Source organism: Rattus norvegicus, chromosome 1, assembly GCF_036323735.1.
Source record: "Rattus norvegicus strain BN/NHsdMcwi chromosome 1, GRCr8, whole genome shotgun sequence".
Classification (NCBI taxonomy): Eukaryota; Metazoa; Chordata; class Mammalia; order Rodentia; family Muridae; genus Rattus; species Rattus norvegicus.
Window position 1 is genome coordinate 259213640 of NC_086019.1, and position 19873 is coordinate 259233512.

At 39.9% G+C, this 19873-nt stretch overlaps 1 protein-coding gene across 10 annotated transcripts in view; it reads right to left on the reverse strand.

Moving 5' to 3' along the window:
• Sorcs1 (sortilin-related VPS10 domain containing receptor 1) overlaps positions 1-19873 on the reverse strand; it is a 513725-nt gene that overhangs the window by 191633 nt on the left and 302219 nt on the right. For all 10 annotated transcript variants that reach the window (XM_006231521.5, XM_006231519.5, XM_006231520.5 and 7 more), the window contains one exon: positions 6667-6825. In XM_006231521.5, coding sequence (XP_006231583.1) covers positions 6667-6825 — 159 coding nt within the window. The remainder of the gene's footprint in view (positions 1-6666; positions 6826-19873) is intronic.

Below are 19873 nucleotides of genomic sequence, written 5' to 3' on the forward strand. Positions count from 1 at the left end.
AACAGCATTCCTGAGCCCCTACAGAAAATGTGGTAGTCTTTTGTGCCTGCCAACTGCTATGGGCTATGGGATGCAGACTGTGGTTGTCTGAAACAGGTACTTGACAGCTTATGCTATACAAAGTATTAATTCTAAATAAGGAATATAAAGTAAAAGGCCGCATGAATCATCACCTAACGGTAAGTGCTTGTCACAAACCTGATCACCCAAGTTGAATGTTGAGACTCAAGTGGTAAGAGAAGAACTCCGCACCCATTTGTCTTCTGATCTTGAACACCCCCCTCTACACACACACACACACACACACACACACACACACACACACCACACACACACACACCTATATTTTTAAAATGCAGGACAAGATTAACAAAACACCATTGGTTTCTCACTTGGTCCCACAGACTAACCAAAGCCAAATTCCTCTGACCTCTTTCCTTTCATTCATGTCTCTTCTATTTTAGATTACCTGTTAGCTTGGTGATTACAGATTAACCTATTGGTATTGAGTGCCAAGGCATCAATACCTGGAACAGAGCTGAAACCAAGGATACCCCACTAAGGCACTCACCCAATCCTCAACAAATCAGACTGAGACCAAATCATATCACTGGCTTTCTTGGTGTTACAGCTTAAAAAAGGCAGATCATGAGACTTTTGGTCCCTCATACTTGTATAGGCAAAACTTACATATTACCATTCATATTCATTATTTTTCCTTCAATTAGCTTATTTTTGACATTACTGTACAACTGTGGAGATAGTAAATATCATCAGGAGATTTTATCCTCTAAGGAAAAAACTAATCCTAAGCTACAAAACCACTATATTGTTCTTATATCTAAGGAGGACACTTGGGAATAAAAGTTTCTTTAGCATTAAATATCAGTTACTGGTTTATGTTTAAAATTTCTACTGAACTAGTGGCCAGTAAAAGTTTACTGTGGTCCATAAAGAAAAATGTAGTCAACAAAAGTCTTTGACAGCCTTCCAAATGGCCATTTTCAAAAGACTCCACAAGGTGTGTGTGCATAATATGAAACAGGGGTATCTCTGACCTGATGGGTTCTCTCTAGGCCAATAATCCAAATTCTTTTCTCGGAGCCTTAAATGTCCTATTCCTTCAAGTAGAGAAAAACATCAATGTTGGAGAAATGAGAAAAACAAAAGTTCTGTATGTTTAGAGGGAGTAAAGTTTGCCCCAAAGTACAAAGAATACAGGGAGAAAGGGAAGAGGAGAGAAAAGCATGCTGCTCAAAGACAAGTTGTGTAGGTGCCAGCACCTCACCTCGGTGTTTTCTAAGAGTCAGTTCCTTTATGTTTGCCTGAGTTTGACATGAAACTGTATCCAGCAGATGGGAAGCTTGCTCTGGGGCTAAGATCTTAGCCGAGAGCTTGGCAAACAGCAGCACTAGCAGCTGTCACAGAGAAAAACTGATGAACAATACTTATACACAGGAACAAATGTTCCTCTTTCCTAAAAAAATCGCAGATGCTGGCTAGCCAACGCCAACACTGAGCTCTCCTTGGTGTCTGGAACTGTATCTTATCAATTCTCAAAATCTCACTGTCTGTAAATGACTGCCAGAGAAGGACTGATGCCGGTATCAATGACCCAACCTGCTGGTCCCCAGACCCTGTCCACTTAACTCCAGAGAATACCATTGGCTTCTCTGATGTCAGAAGACCCCTTTCCCTGCAGATATGACTTTTCACACCTTGACGTAAGTTTTAAGACATTGAGGTCTTTTCAGTTCTCTACACACATGAGCAGATTGTCCAGTTCAACTCTATAAATGATTTATCCTTGTTTCTCTTTAGAGAAACCAGAGATAAAAGTAGAAAGACTAATTCTGTTGACATGTTCACTTCAAAATATTATTATCAAAAGTGAGAACCTCACCAAATTTCATACCAAGACCTCTTTCTGTTCCTACAACATCTAGAAATGAAATCAACTCAATGTTCCTATGATAACGTTTGGTTATCAAATTTTTAATTCCTCCAATCATATAGAACAAAGATTTTTCTAATGGACAGCACAGAATTCATCAAGTCTATGCTCACAAAATAACCTTGGGTTCAGACTCTCACATCACTATGTATTTGTACATTTCTATGGTTAACCCTATAATCCATGACTCAGAATATAACAATCTTGACAGCTTTTCAAAGGTTCTAAGTGAGGGTAACAAAAACTATGTGTGCCTATTAGGCCAAACCCCCAAAACTGACTAAGATCAGGGTCTACAAATCTGTCTGTATAATAGCGAGCTTTACGAGTCTTCTAATTTTGACAAAATTTTTCCATGTTCTAAACATTACTTTTCTACCTTTATATAATTACTTATGAGATTCTTCTTCTTTTGTTTAAGAAAATGTGTGTGCTCCTTTCCAAGAAATGTGTCATATTTTTGTTTTACTGGAGGGATTCCTTATAACCTTCAGGGACTATGAGTCTAAAGGTCACTAAGCCTTTATCATCTAAACGTTGGTTATTAAGTTTACGCAAGGTATGCAGTCACTTTGTTGATCTGTGAGGTCCCTGACTCTTAGGATTTCCATTGCCGTGAAGAGACACCATGACCAAGGCAACCCTTATGAAAACCAACATTTAACTGGGGCTGGATTACAGGTTCAGACCAATCAGTCTGCTATCATCCAGGCAGGAAGCATGGCAATGGGGAAGTTGAGAGTTCTACATCTTGTTCCAAAGGCAAATAGGATTAGACTGTCTTCAGCAGGCAGCTAGGAGGACAGTCTCTAAGCCCGCTCCCACAGTGACAGACTTACTCTAAACAGGCCATACCTACTTCAACAAGGACACAGCTCCTAATAGTACTAGCTCTGTGTAAAACATAGTCAAACCCCCACATTCCATTCCCTGGGCCCCATAAGCTTGTGCAAACATGAGTTTATGGGAATCCATACCTACCCATAGCATAATGCAAAGAACAATTAGTCCAACTTCAAGAGTATCATAGTCTATAACAACTTCAAGTGTGAAAAGTCTCTTCTGAAATTCATCCAATTACCTAACTGCAACTGAGGCCGCACCTTCAGCAGTGGCCTTCCTTGGCCTCTCAGTACCAAGTCTCAGGTGTGCTCCATGATCCCTTCACGCCTTCAAAACCAGTACCACCTGGATGATTCTTACACATTATCAAGTCTGGCTGCAACACAGCTACAACCAGGGTTATCTCTGGAACACAGCTTCTCTGTGCTCTCAGAAAACCTCTCCTAGAAGATTTTAGCTCAGTGATGCTGGTCTCTTTTTAATCGCTGCTGATTTCTTAGCTCCAGCTAACCAGCATCAATTGTCCCAGTAGCCGCTTCTATTCTGGTCTCTAAAGCTAGAGGTGCATGGCCAAAGTTGCCAAGTTCTGCTGCTTGCTAGGGCTGGAACAAGGCCCTTTCTTCTATTACATTGTCACCAACTTTCTATTTAACAATATCTTTACTGCCTAGGCTTGGCTGTTCTGAAGCTCTATAAGCAGACCTTTAAGTCAGAGACCTTCATGGCTCTGTCTCCTGAAGGCTGGGATTAAAGGCATGTAATACCACACTTAGACCTAAGATTTTTTGTACTTGGAACTTGCTCTGTACCAGGCTGTCCTTGTACTCAGAGATCTGTTTGCCTCTGTCTCCTGGGATTAAAAGTGTGTAGTACTGCTAGGACCTAAGCCTTTCATGTCTACCATTAGTCGAGATCCGCATCAAAATTCAGTGTCCTCCATTTCCAGATTTTAATTTATTCCAGATTAAAATTCCAAATGAAAACAATAAGCAATGATAATGCCTTACATGATAGAATTATCCCAATTCAATGATAAAATACATGAAAAATAAGCTTAGCTGGGTGGGATCTTGCTCCAAGGTCATCACTCTCTTAATCTGTTTATCTCCTGAACACAGGATTTAGCTCCATTGCACTTCCTGGTGCCCTTTTATTACTTGATCTATACATTTTGTATTTTTCCTCTCTATGCCTGCTATGCTGTATCAAAATATTTTTCATGAGAGCAAAACAGAGGACAAAATCTATGCTGGGCTTTCCTAAGTCTTCCTTTGTCAATGCAATTAATTGAAATCTCTTCGTCTTAGCTTTAGGCATACTCTTCAGACAAGGGCACAAAGCAGAAACGTTCTTCACTAAAACATCATAACAACAATTTCCCAAGTTCAAATCACCCTCAGCATCAATGTTGTTCATATTCCTACTAGGATGGCCCGTTAAGTCTCACTTAAAGCATTCCACAGCGTAATATTGGTTTCAAAGACATGGAAAGTGAACCTTGAAAAAAATAACTAGCCACAGAAAACACATTTAAGGTGAAATTTTTATTTAAAAACAACGTCAAATTTTGCTCACTATAAATGGCTAAGTTGGAACCTCGGCCTGGGTGTCCTCACTCCTCCAGGGATATTTACTTTGCCAAGTGAACACAGAACACTGGAAGTACTGGGACTTCGAGAGTTAAATTCCAGGGTATAATTGTTTGTACTTAGCCACATGAATCTGCCTTTCACTATGCCTATGGCATTAGGGGGCAAATTAAACTGCAATTGAATAAAATACAAAAACATTGGATCAAATGACAGATAACCCATGTACTGGGTAGCTAAGTCTTCACCTGTTAATTGCACCAAACACAACTGAAGCTCGACCCCAAGAGCAAAATTGTACATTCTGTTAAAGGGTAGTCGGGCTGCTCAAGAGGAGAAAAAAGCACTACTAATGGCAAACCTTTCCTATTTTTAGGCGAATGTGCATTTTACTAGGCAGTAGAAGCAGCATGAATAGAGCTCCAATCCTATGATGTTAATTTGCTTGCTTCAAAATGCTAAGGTCACCAGAGACCTTGGAAAATTGCTTATCGACTTCATTTGCCTTTGGGAAGAACCCCACACATTGAGACCAGCCTAGACAAAGCCCTCCACTCCCACCCTCCACACCCCCCTGTGCTTTAGTGTTTCTGACAAAACAAGAATGACTTGAAGAAGAATGGATTTATTTGGCTTACATTTCGGGGGCACAATCCATCACTAAAGAAAGTAATGACAGGAACCATAAAGCAACACTGCCTGCAAGCTTACCGTTTGGCTCACTCCCTGGCTCTGTTCAGTTAACTTTCTTATGAAGAGGAGACCCACAGTGCCCAGGGATGCCACTGTCCACAGTGGGGTGGACTCCTTCCACATGAGTCAACAATGATGACAATCTCTTACACAGACACAGACACAGACACAGACACAGACACAGACACAGACACAGACACAGACACAGACACAGACACAGACACAGACACAGACACAGGCCAATCCAGATAATACCTCAACTGATTTTCTTTCTTCCTAGGTGACAGAAGCTTGTATCAAGTTGGGAATCTAGCTAGAAGATTTAGTATTTCCTCCAAACATGAGCATCTGACATTTCTTTAAATACATGTAATGTCTAAGCCATGGTTCCTCTTAGGAAGATTATGAGAACATCTTTGTCGAATGATGGCATTCATAAAGGACCTGCCAGTATCTCACCTACTCTCCTTCGAATGTTTACAGTTTCAGTTTCTGTCATGTTTGTCTACATGTAGTACCTTTTTTTTCCATTTTAAGTTTACTCATACTCTTATGTTTCTATATTAGTTCCATAAAGGAAAAGACAATGTACTTATATAATACCTGGAGAATGTAAGTACTATTAGAGAATACATGACCTTTAGTTGAACATTTATGGGACATATACACAGAGATGAACCCATATATGTAGGACAACTTCGTCTGATACTTTAGAGGCAATGGGCTACTTCTTCTATTTTGCCACTAAGTGAAGAAAACCTGTAAGAAAAAGTCTTAAGATGATACTGACACCTGACATTTCTCAAATTTTTTTTAAAAGTCACCCTCTAATATTTTAAACCTTAGTAAAGTAGCTTCTCCTTGAGTGTCTGGGAAAAGCAATAGGTCTTGAACCAAGAAAAATGACTTTCTCTCTATACTCATAAAACAGCCTAGGTTTCTGTGAAAGTCAATGCCTTCTAAATCTTTCAGCATCTGTTACAGATGCTGAAAATTGATTAAGTTACAAGAGCTAGAAGTTGTCTCTCTGGGTGCTATGGGACTTTAGGATGTGAAATTCACCAAGGTGCCCTAAGGGACTACAGGATGTGGGGTTCACCAAGATGCCTTTATGTTACTTAGTTCCTGAAAGATCTGTGGCATTCTAGGCCAGCCTGATCTTTACATTTGTGCCCTAGCTGATAGTAAGCAGCAGAGTTTTTGCCTATGACCCACTATGATGTGCTAACTCTCTAGAGGCAAAGAAAAGGCCATACAGGCATGAACTAGAACTTTCGATGCTACGAACTAAAACAAATATTGTCATATCATCAGTGCGTTAGTGCACTATTTGATAGGAAGCTGACCAACATGATATCCAAGCCACATGCTGTCTCTCTCTACTATCTTACTTAATATCTGAACTTTCTTTTGTATGTTTTCTCACATTTTTACATAGTTAGGACAGGCAACCTACAATGTTCTCATTGGCACTCAGGCTACTACATTTAAAAAATATTCATTGGGATGAAAATCCCAGATAAGTAACCAATGACCTCTGCCCTGGCAGACGTGCAGCACTGTGTAAAGCCTGGTAAGTGTGCTCACCTTTTGGTCTTGACTGTAGGCCAGGATCCAGTCTTCTTGCTTCGGATGGAAAAGCAAACTCTGGATGTAAAAGTTGAGCCGGTACTTTTGATAGGTTGCCCCTTCATCTGAGCTGATCAACAAACTGCTCTCAATCTCCGGGTCCGTGAGTAGCATAATCTGCAGGAAAGCAACAGAAAATGAGGCTTACGAATCACGATGCACGTCGCCCAACTTTCATATTGACAGAAGAAGCATAAAAGTCAGCCAGAGAAGCGTCTGCATTCTGAAGGGCTGACTCTCCTACTCCGACAACACAAATCCATTTATATCATTTGAAGAACAAGGAAGAACTCATCAGGGAACGGTAATAAAAATCAGAAGACGGAACTCTCCTCCCCTTTACAGGATGCTTAGGAGAGATGGTACTTTTTTACAAAGTTATTGTTATTTAAATGAAAATTGCATTTGTTTATGTATCTTATTTGCTTATGTGCAGCCATGCATATGCTAATAAGATCAAAGGACAACTTGCAGGGTTTGGTTTTGGATTCTACCACATGGGTCTGAGCATTGAACACAGGTTGCCAAGCTCAGCAGTGAGCGTCTTTACCCTGCTGCCCCATCTCCCCAGTCAGAAAGTTATTCTGTTTATCTGAATCATTTCCCATTATTCCCTTAACCCTAGCCCTTCCTCATGATGTAACTTGGTCACATCCCATCTTGGGAAAATAAAAGTACTAGTGTGGCTGTTTATGTGTAGGAAAGGAGGATTTATGAGCATGGGCCCCAATTCTTTTCCTTCCTGTCCCACACTCCTGTATCACTGTCGCTCTGCCTTTAGCTTGTTTCTATGAGTTTTGGGCCCATGACATTTTTCTTGGGTCTTAAGGCATAGATCATTTAACTCCGCTGCCATTTTTTCACTTTCTAGACCACTCTATTATGTATTTCCTTATTTTTCATTCTTTCTATGTCCCTTTTATTACAACAAAACATTTACAAGAGTCAAGGTATAACGTTTGCTCACAGATGTATTACTAGAAGCTAGACTAAGCTCAGCTTGTATTATACATTCAACAAATATATGCAGAATGAATGAATGAATGAATGAGTTAAAAGAAGGGAGAGAGGAGAAAGGGAAGGAGGAAGAAGGGAAGCAAAGAAGAAGGGAAGAAGAAAGGAAGGAAGAAAGGGGTGTTTTAAAGCAGTAGTGTGGACTGAGAAATACATTTAGAACAGTTTCCAAGGATCTGCATGCAAGTTCCTTCATAGAAAGTGGAGCTGAATGTACTTCTCCATATTTCACCCATGGGCTATAAATCTGAGGAAACTCTTAGCTTCAGGTGCTTGTTTTGCAATCTTGTTTGGATCCCTACCCTTGGCCTGAGCATTCTGAATAACTGCAGTCGAAGCAAGATGAATTAGGTGCCTTGAGAACCGCTTGTTTTCTCTCATTTTCTGCCTCTAGGAATATGTGATGAAGTATCTCATTCCCTCCTTTCTGTAGGTCTCCTTGGCTCCACCAAAGTGTGCACCTAACATTTGCAGACAGCCTGCCTTAATGCTACCCCTTGACTTCTTCCCTACTGGCTTATTATTTGGTACTCTGAGCCTGGTTCAGTGTGAAAGATGTGCTCAATTGGTGGGAAGGTGATGAGAGATCACTGCAGCCTGGTTTTAGCAGTAAGGCAGGAAGGGAGAGAGCAAGAGAGAGTGGAAGAGAGAAAGAAGAAAAGGGAAGGGGTGGGAGAGAGGAAGGAAGAAAGAGAGAAAGAACGCACAGAGTCCTGATATAAAAAAGCAGGGCACCAGGCAAACACAATCCCTTTCACTATGGAATCATCATTTTGAAACTTCCTAGTAGTTTGTGTCACCTTTAAAAGGGATGTGATGCCATCACAAATGGCATAAGGAGTGTTTAAGACACACACTTTAGGTTCTTAGTCATTTTTCTAACTGGTTCTTGTAGAAGACAAAGCAGTTGAGAAGAATGCTAGGCTTGTCAGCTGCACTCCAGGAACCATGCAAAACTGGACTCAGATTGTCTCTCACATAGCATGAAATACTGACTACTGTCCATAAACACTGACAAAAATTATGAGTGTGTCAATGTCATGTTGACCTAACAATCAGCTTCTTCCATTTAATGACCGTCACGGGGACATCAAGGGAATTTGCTAAGTGCCAACTCACATGGTATCGTTAAAACACAGTGCATGCTCTAAACAAGATCATTTCGATGGCTCCTAAATGGACAGAAATATTTCCAGGTGATTTCATATTTATTGGGACATAAAAAAGGTTGTCATGTTTCAAAACATAAATATGCCATCAAATGATCATACCACCTTGTATTCCTAACCACAATTAACAATAAAGTGTAACAACCTCTTGCCTCCTGCCAAAAAGTAATCTTCAGGATATTATTAAGAGGCCCAGCTTTACAGGCATCCACTGCCAAGCCAGATGAAGTTTTCCTACATTCTGATTTCCTAGGTCCTGGTTAACTAAAATATGTTCGCTTTTCTCAACTTACAACCTGCTTCACCTGACATAGGAATAAAAAGAATTCAAATTAAGACTACAAAATACCCCTAAATCAAAGTGACTTTATTGTTTTCTGCAACTTGTTTAATATTCATGCATACTCTAAATTCATTAGGCTATATGAAATTATGTTGTATGCCCCTGTAACATTAAAAAGAGGCTAAAATATTGCAAGGAATTTTTTAAGACATTGATATTTGTTATCCTTCTTAAAAGGAGGAACAAAAATATTCACAGGAGGAGATATGGAGACAAAGTTGGGAGCAGAGACTGAAGGGATGGCCATTCAGAGCCTGCCCCACCTGGGGCTCCAGTCCATATACAGCCACCAAACCCAGACAATATTGCTGATGCCAAGAAGTTCATGGTGACAAGAGCCTGATATAGCTGTCTCCTGAGAGACTCTGCCAGAGCCTGACAAATAGAGAGGTGGATGCTCGCAGTCAAACATTGAACTAAGAATGGGGTCCCCAATGGAGGAGTTAGAGAAAGGGTTGAAGGAGCTGAAGGGGCTTGCAACCCTGTAAGAACAACATCAACCAACCAGAGCTCGAAGGGACTAACTAATCCACTACCCAAAGAGTATACATAGACAGACCATGGCTCTACCTGCAGATGTAGCAGAGGATGGCCTTGCTGGGCACCAATGTGAGGAGAAGAAGATGATTAAGAAAGCCCTTGGTCCTACTAAGGCTGGACCCCCCTCCTGCCATTGTAGGGAAATGTCAGGGCAGGAATGTGGGAAGGGGTGGGTGGTTGGGGAGGGACAATCTCATAGAAGAAGGGGGAAGGAGGATGAGTTAGGGAATTTATGGATGGGAAACTGGGAAAGGGGATAACATTTGAAATGTAACTAAAAAACATCTAATAAAAAAAGAAAAAAAAGTACTAGGAATTGGGGCTTTAGCTTTTGCCCCTGCAAAACTAAAAATAGGGAAATGAAAACCCATCTTGTCTATCTAGTGTTCACCTGAAACCTTGTACTTGGTAATCTGCATGCATAAGATGTTGGAAGGAGGGTGATCTTCCTGTTAGCCTGGACCTGTGAATTTGGACCACAGAGGCTAGTTTCTGCCCAAGTCTCCTCAAAAGAAGCAGGTCGGGCCAGTATGGATCTATCTTTGTTTATCAATACTCTATTATCCTAACAACTTTATGATGTATGTACTGGTCCCTTTGATTATTTTGTCTATACCTATATGCTATATCATGGTGTCTGATATGTATTCATAACTGTATTTAAAATTAGAACCTATGTAATTATATGGGGGGATTGCAAACATAAAAGTAAGCACAGAATTTTAGATACCCAAAGACATGTGCAATGTATTTTAATTCCTTAATCATAACCTTCAAATTAATTAGGCTGTAGTTAGTGTAGTGAAGGAATGCGGTGCATCCTTAATGAGTTGCTGGTTGATTAAGGAAACCTTGTTATTTCAATCTTAAATTCTTTCATGATTTTTCCTCAAATGAACAGAGGTTTGTCTTCCAATTGTCAGTTACAAAAAGTAAGTAAGTTAGCATGTTATTAAATGATTTGGCAATATCCATACTAAAACATTTTAACCTACATGGAGAAATACATAATAAATATAATTCAGTCTTTGGACATAGGTAGTGTTGCTGATGTGAAAATAATGGGTGCCTTTTCAAGAAAATATACTTTCAAAATGATTAAACTCAAACTAATGAGCAATTTTCCAAAATCCTAGATTACACTTCTCATTTTTATTTATGTATATTATCATTTATCTATTACCTGCTTATTATTTGTCTATTCAGATCTATTTATCTATTACCTATCTATTATCTATAATTAATGTGAGCATTTGAACACACACACACACACACACACACATACACAGAGAGAGAGAGAGACACACATGGACACGCACACTCGCACACACATGAACGCAAGTATACACGAACACACGCACAGTCTTGCATGGGTACAGAGAACAACGTTGAGTGACTTTGTCTGTTATTCTCTACTTTGTTTTTTGAGGCAGTGTCTTACATTGAACCTGGAGTTGACCATCTGCGTCAGCCAGGCTGGCCTGTAAGCCCCTGAGTTCCCCACATCATCACTATCCCATGCTGGGACTGTAGGTAGAAATTGCTTGATTCAGTTTTAAGCTGAGGGCTAGAGATCTGAACTCAGATCCTCATGCCTGCGCAGCTAGCTATATACCCTGTAAGCCGTTTTTCCCTCGTTTGTAACCAGGTCAAGATGCCTCTCCACCCTCCTCTGGCTCCCCAAGTGTCTTTGAATGAGTGATGTTTGGCTATGTTGGATCTCCTTCCTTTTGAGTAACGAAATTAACAGCAGGTTTTCAAGAGAAGTTTGCAAAAGGTATAAATCCTATTTTTTGATACCCTCAACAGTAGCTCTCAGGGGAACGCACTCAGCTTGAAACAAAGCTTATTCCATAGTAGGTCTGCACGACTTTGTGTCAAATGGACGAATCTACAAGTGAGTGAATGAATCATTTAGCGTATGCCTTCCACTGAACACAACAGAGGAGTCCCCTGCAGCACGGGGTGTTCAGTCTTCTCACACACACTCTGCTGCTCTGCTTGGACAGGAACAGGGTAAAGACAGGGGGAAGAGATTGCTTTGAACAGGAGTAATTACTCTCTGTTCAGATGGACTGCGGTGATTAGCACCCGTTTACCCATGCCTTGCGGGGTCTGCAGACATGGCACTGACTGCATCTATGGATGAATTGTTTCCCATAGGAAGTCAATAACTGCGGCACAGGCTTCTGCAGTCCAGCTCGAAGCAATCATTCATCATCCACTTCAGAAGGAGGAAGAAACTTTATTTGCTTTTCCTAGAGGTGACAAATGAACACGAAATACAATTTATAGATTTCAAATACATCACTTCTCTCCTCTCTTAGTAGTATTCCTTCTGACAGCTTAGCGTAGTCAAAAACTGAAGGTTGCCCAGCAAGATTTCGCATTGGGTAAAAGATGCTTTCCATTAAACCTGAATGCATGAGTTTGATCCTTGCTTGAAGGAAAGAGTGGATTTCTAAAGATGCTCTCTGGACATCGTGTGTGTGTGCAGTGCCATGTGTGTGTCCATATGCCCATACAGACAAATATGAAAGGATCATAAAATTAAACTTGCCCTAAATTCACCATATGGCTCCATGACACCATTTTCAAACCTTGTCAGGCAAATTTATGATCTTTCCAGGTATGTATTTTGGTCCTTGTTGCCAGAGAAATGCTACTGTTACTTAGTTTTGCAATTCTTCCCCTAGGTATATTGCTTTGGAATTTGACAACCCACCTGCTTACATAAAACAGGGCTAATGGGAATATCAACACTTCTGGGTATATATTTTTTCATCATTTTTGTGACCTTAATGAAAAAAGATTTCTTTTATGTTATCCCTATTACCCATTACTCATGACTTGTTTGTTCCTTTGTTGGTTGTGTGCCACTCACAGGCTAGACTAAAGCAGTGGTGGTTCTTTGCTACTGGGAAATGCCATTCTCGCTTTTCTCAAGACTTAGCTCATGTCCAAACGGCCACATCACAGGTGCATAACAAATGAATTTCATAATGACCTGGAAAATGACAAAGTGGTAAAGACAGCCAATAGATGCTCTGTTTTGGTCAAGCACAAATATTTTTCTCTGTAAACAAAACAGGAGACCAGTTGCAAGCTTCTGGCCTGGAAATTAAAAACAAATTAAGGAAAATGTAATCAGAGCAAGGAAGTAATTTGCTGACCAACGTGGGTGGAAAAAGCTGCCTATTCCCAGTGTAGAATAAACACCATCCTCTCCCAAAGCTGAGGGTGAGGAGAGTCAGTGTTTATCAATTGACAGTTCTTTGTAGGACAGCATTAGTGAGCATTGCAACAGATCCCCAAATGTGCTAGGGAAGAAAAGTCATTGAAGCAGAAATAATAGTGAACGAAGGGGCAGAAGGTAATTAAAGGAAGAAGTTTCAACCACATGTCCTCTGTAGAAGAAAGTCTATGGGAAACTGCGGGCAACACAACCATTTGCCCTACATTGTATTCTGTCAGCTCAGTGAAGCTTGCATAATGCATCATCTTTGCTTGTTAACACAAAACAGTGTGATTCAATGCTAAGAGATAAAGACAACCTTTTGTAATAGGCCATCTACTTATGAGCTGAGAAACTGCTTGAAAACTGGCATTGTGTTCTGAAGTTTATTGTGTGGGTTTTACTTTATCACTTTCCCCCCTTTTTGATGGAATTTGAAACTTTAAGGAAGAGGAATTTTCAAGCAGCCCATAGCTTGTGTGTCTTCATTGCTTATTAAAAGACCCTTCCCACTATCACTGTATGCAACAGTCATGAAAATTGTATCCATAAACCCTCCTTTGTGAAGCCTTACAGTCAATCAATAGATAAGCAGCTTCACCACAAATGACAAAATCTGAGCTATACACTGGAGAAGGAACTTCAAGGAATATTACAGAACATCCTACTTTAGGTCCCATGAGACTACTATATACGATCTCCTCCCTTGAGGCACCTTAGAGAATCCTATTTCTAGAAAAGGATGTCACTGTGAGGCTCTTTTCTCACTTCTGGGGATTCTGCTGCACCTCTGTTAAGGGGATGTGTGCTCAGAGACAGGCAGGGTAATCAGCAGGGATCTGTGTATGCATGTGTCAGCTCTAAAGTTCAAGAAGAGCTTTGACCAAGGTCTAAATCTGATTCTGGACAAAATCATCCTGGATGTATGCTTTACTTACTAAGAGAGAATAAGAATGATTTTAGGCAAGGATATTAATACCCTGAAAAATTGGGAACCCTGTTCTATACATTACAGTAAGAGTGTCATGGGTCTAGTTCAGAGTCATATATTTGAAATTCTTTTTCTGACATTTGTCTCTGCGGTGCCTTTATGAGGACAGTAACAATAAATGAGTTGGTATTTCCTGAGCACGTACTTTGCATGGGGCACCATGCTACAAAATGAAAAGAAGAAAACACTATTCCAGTCAATCATACTAAAAATAATATTACTTCTAAGAGAGCTCATTCTATCTATATGACAATAAGGAGACGGGGCTCAAAACAGTGAAACACCTCACTCAGGGCCACACAATTTGTCAGTAGTAGTAGTAATGCAACCTAAGGCATACTACACTGCTTTTAAATGTGTGAGCATTCAATCACCTCATAATGAATAGTGATTTAGAACTGTATATTCTGATTAAAAAAAACAGTAAAGAAAGAAATCAGTTGTTATCTAGATAAGAGCAGGAAGGAGAGAAAGAAGAAACTGAGAAGATGGTGGAGGGAGGGGGAAAGAATACTTCCTAGTAGGACACACAGGAGACAAGAAAGGTACAAGATTATGGAGACACTCAATAACATGGTGTTAGATATTACATGGTGTACATCCAAAACAAGGCATTCCTGAAGGCAGGAAATGGGATGTTCAAAATAAAGCTAAATATCCAGTCTTCACTCATGTCAGAATCATGCCCTACAATGACCCAAGCCTCTTTTCTTCTTGTGTTTTAAACACTTCTCCTCTCACAAATGATTTCATGTCTTCCCCAAAAATAGGTAAGAAAGAAACAAGAGAAACAGATATCAAAATCTTTGATCAAAAGATACTATAAGTAATGAAAGAACTACATCCCCACATGCTAGCTCTTAAAGAAGCAGGTGCTAAAGCCAGTAAGAATAATTGTGGTGTAACTCGTTTCCTAATATACGCATTCTCTGTGTTCCTTACTTGTGAAAATACAATCTCATTTGGCTGATGACACAGCTTTTGCTGCATAAAACCCACCAAGTAATATGTAATATCAACTAATGGTTACAATTGCACCATCTGGTTTAGTATCACTAAAACCTAAACATAGTATTTTAAAGGAAAATGCACAATTTCGGGGGGGGCATTTTTATTAGTCACATAGCAACCAATTAAATAATTTGGTAATATTTGAGCTACCTTAACGTTTCCAGGAATATAAATAGCTCCCTATTTCACACGTAATCAGGACACATTTCCTTGGACATTATAAACCCCAGAATAAATTCTCTTTTAAGTCTCCAAAGATCTATAACTGCCAAAAGGCTACATTTAAAAATGTTAGCTGCTCTCAAAAAGAACCATGGTGAGAGAAGAAAGAAACCATTTGCCTTCTTAGCTCTTAGGAAACTTTACAAAGATTGATGTTCATTTAATGACGAGAAATCTTTTTATGCCACTAGAAATGATTAAGGCAGGTAGTGAAGGGGAGAGCAAGAAAGAAAAGGTCTCTGTCTACTTTAACACCGAGTTAGGTGAAGACCAAGCCATTTCTGGTAAACCTTCTAGGTATGTGTCTGATTCTAGTTTGAGTAAATGTCAAGTTGAAAATCAAGGAAATGAACCCACCCAAACAAATCAGTTCTGATCATCAGTCACTGCAATGTATCCACATTCTTCATCCCTTCCCATGGTAACAGTGATGTCCTGATAAGTGTGTTTTAGTTTTACTTATATTAATGTAGTGTGGTAAAGTGGTAGAAATGCCAGGGTGTATTGGAGAAGATTAACGAGGCTTCAGCTACATGTGGTCTTGCTAATATATTTGGCTATTAAAGCTTTCCCGAAAAGACTATGGAGACCACCAGGGGGGTTCTGTCAGAGAGGATCTGAGGATTAGTGGAGTGAGAATCCCTTCTGTTGCTCCTCAGGAACATGTGGGAAGAGCAAATCATCCAGGAAGAAGAGCCTCCTGCCAGCCAGGAGGTCTAGTTCATGTGAAATGTTCCTTCTTCCTTCAATTCTTTAATGACAGGCATTCGATCATTTCACGTTGTTTTTGAGAGGAAATGAGGAGCGAGTGTGCTTAATGGCCATGTTGCCGAACATAATCATTCGTTCGTCTGCCGATTTTCCATTCTCCTTTCTTCATTTCCTTAGAGAAGCAGCCAGTAAAACTTCTTTGAGGAACTTATGTTCTGTGATTGCATTTCCAAGGATATGTCTATATCTTGGGCTAATTTCATCTTTCAGCAGCAGCACAAGTGCTATAGAATACTTTTTAAAAAGAGAAGTATCGGTTTTATAAATGCATCGCTATTAAAACTATACTTCACACTAGTGGGTTAAGAACAAGAATTTTTTTCTCATGATTCTAGGGTTCAATCTAGTAGCAGCTCGGCTGGGTAGTTAAGTTTCAGACATACATGTTATCAGCATGTTGGTACTCCCAACATGATTTCTTCATATAGATCCACATAGTCAGCATTGTTTAGTGGTTAGGGTTCTTACCAACAATGATTCTTCATGAAGGCATTGTCCGTACAATTAAATTATCACAGTGTCAATCTGTTTTAGGCCTGAACCAAAGGGTTTTCAGGCCATGGTACACTGTCATGTCAGAAAGAATAAATCTATAATGACACTACCATCAGAAAAGTTGTTTGATCTTGGCTTGTTTGAATGCAGTACAGACAAGGTAAGTCTGTGCCCTCTATTGCTCTGGGAATTTCTGGCTTACTCCTTGAGATGATTTTTTTTATTTATTTATTTATTTATTTATTTATTTATTTATTTATTTATTTATTTGCTTATCTTCAAGTTGATATGGTATAGGATCACTAGGGCGGGAAGTCTCAATGAGAATAACGTAAATTAAATTTACCGTAGACTTATTAATGAAGCATTGATTCGATTCGCCTTATATGCGGTGAAAAGCCTGCTCACTGTGGACATTAACATTCCCTAGGCAGGAGAATTTTCAACTAAGTAAGAGTGGAGGAAACGAGCCGACCACTAGGATCCATGGACTTATTGCTCTTTGGTCCTGATTACAGACCTGACCCATTCCCTAAGCTCTTCCCACTCTGACTTCCTTGCTAGGATAAATTGCCATTCAGACCCGTGAGCCAACAAATCCCTTTCACCATGGTATTGGCACTATTTTTGTGCCACTAATCAGGTTCTTAAATCTTTACCCTGATCCCAATGCTTATTCCAGCCAACCCTACAGCACTAGGTAGGAGAGAAAGAAGGTTAGAGGAAAAAGGGGGCATAGACCACTATAGGCTACTTCCTGCTGATAAAGGTCATCTGGTCCCTTGCGACAAGCCCAGTTTACTTCATCACAATACCAGCAGTCCAGTAAACCAGCAAACGAGCAATAGCAAAAGCAAACACAACAGCAAATGCAGCAGCAGGAAGAACCGAACAAATGGGATTAAAAGAAAAACATCTCACAGAACATATCTGCAGTTTTTAAAGAAACCAAAATTCTCTCTCCACCCTTTAGTTGGTCTTGCTAGTATATTTCTACCATAGATATAGGAAATGGAACTAAATTATTCCTTTTACATAATCATAAATACTATCAATGAAGTAGATTTGGCTTGTGTGTTTTAGTACTTGGTTCTCAGCTAGTGGTACTGCTTTAGGAGGGTATGATACCTCTAGGATTATGGGTGCTTCTCAGAATCCCAGGCTCTCTGCTTCCTTTGTCTACTCCAGCTACCCATGAACTCCACCACTGCTTCTCTGCTGTGCATTGGCCCTCTCAAACTATAAACTAAAATAAACCTTTCTTCTCTTAAATGATTTCTGTCAGGTATTTAGTCACAGTGACATGACAGTGGCTATGCCAGCACTCCAATAGATATGGTTTGTAGAAAAGTTATCTGTTTATCCTGAGGCAGGAAGATTTACTAGGCTTGGATATAGCTCTGTTTTTAGAGTGCTTTCCTACCATACTCAGAGCCCTTGGTTTAATCCTGACACTACATAAATCAGATATGGTGTTTTGAGCCTGTGATCCCAACCCATTGGGACTTGGAAGGAGAAGGATCAAAAATTGAAGAAAATCCTCAAGTATATAGGGAATTGGAGGCCAGCCTGTGTCTAGAGACACCTTGGAAACAAATAGCAAAAGCAACAAAAACATTGCTTATAGGCTGTACAATTCCTTCCCGAACTGAACCTTTCAGATAAACTAAGCAAATGGTTATGAAACAGTAACCACATTTCATTAAGGAAAATTAAATAATACTCTTCTATAAATATATGGTCTTTCTAAAGTGTTTACCTTCCCTTAAAACTGAAGATTGTGAGCATACATTTCAAACAATTCCGTCCGGTATTAAATAATAATGCTGCATGGGACCTACATGTGCTCTTTCATGACCACGAAACAATTCTCTCTACTTTTGCTCAAACATTCTTTTCCTATTGTTGATCTTCCCACAATACACCAGGCTCCTATAAACTGTAATGAAAACCCCTTGTCACTTTTCCATCGAAAACCTTACTCTGATGAGGTATCTTAATAAAAGAATATTTTTATTTATTTTCAAAGAATCATTTGTCATAAATAGGTACTATTAGTAGACATTTTCTGATGATCACTTCTATAGTATTACTAGAGTGTTGGTTAATATTTTTATATATAAATTATTTTTTCAAGTAATGGAAGTAGGATTAATGTATGCAGCAGTATGTTTTTTATTAGGTATATTTCTTTTACATTTCAAATGTTATTCCCTTTCCCGGTTTCCTGTCAATAAGCCCCTCATCAAATCCTCCTCCCCAATATGGGTATTCCTCACATCCATCTCCCTTACTGCCCGCCCCCACATCCCCCTGTATTGGGAGTCCAACCTTGGCAGGACCAAGGGCTTCCCCTTCCACTGGTGCCCCAACAAAGCTATTCTCTGCTACACATGCAGTTGGAGCCCTGGGTCAGTCCATGAATAGTCTTTCAGTAGTGGTTTAGATCCTGGAAGCTCTGGTTGGTTGGAATTGTGTTCTTATGGGGTTGCAAGCTCTTTCAACTCTTTCAATCCTTCCTCTAATTCCCCCCAAGGGGGTCCTGTTCTCAGTTCAGTGGTTTGCTGCTAACGTTGACCTCTGTATTGGACATGCTCTGGATGTGTCTCTCAGGAGAGATCTATATCCGGTTTCTTTCAGCATGCATTTTTAAGCATCATCAATCTTATCTAGTTTTGGTGACTATATATATAGGGGCCACATGTGGGGCAGACTCTGAATGGCCAGTCCTTCAGTCACTGCTCAAAACTTTGCTTCCGTATGTCCTCGTATGAATATTTTTCCCCTTTTAAGAAGGAGTGGGAGCATCCTCATTTTGGTCATCCTTCTTCTTGAGCTTCCTGTGGTCTGTGGATTGCATCTTGGTAATTTGAGCTTTTTGACTAATATCCACTTATCAATGAGTGCATACCAAGTGTGTTTTTCTGTGATTGGGTTACTTCACTCAGGGTGACATTTTCTAGTTCATTCCATTTGCCTATGAATTTCATGAAGGCATTGTTTTTGTGTAGATATACCACATTTTTTAATCCATTCCTCTGTTGAAGGGCATCTGGATTTTTCCAGCTTCTGGCTATTATAAATAAGGCTGCTATGAACATATGAACATAGTAGAGCATGTGTCTTTGTTGTATGTTGGAGCATCTTCTGGGTATATGCCCAGGAGAGGTATACCTGGGTCCTTAGGTAGTGGAATGTCCAATTCTCTGAGGAATCTCCAGATTGATTTACAGAGTGGTTGTACCAATTTGCGATCCTACCAACAATGGAGGAGTGTTCCTCTTTCTCCACATCCTTTCTAGCATCTGCTGTCCCCTGAGTTTTTTAACTTAGCCATTCTGACTGGTGTGAGGTAGAATCTCAGGGTTGTTTTG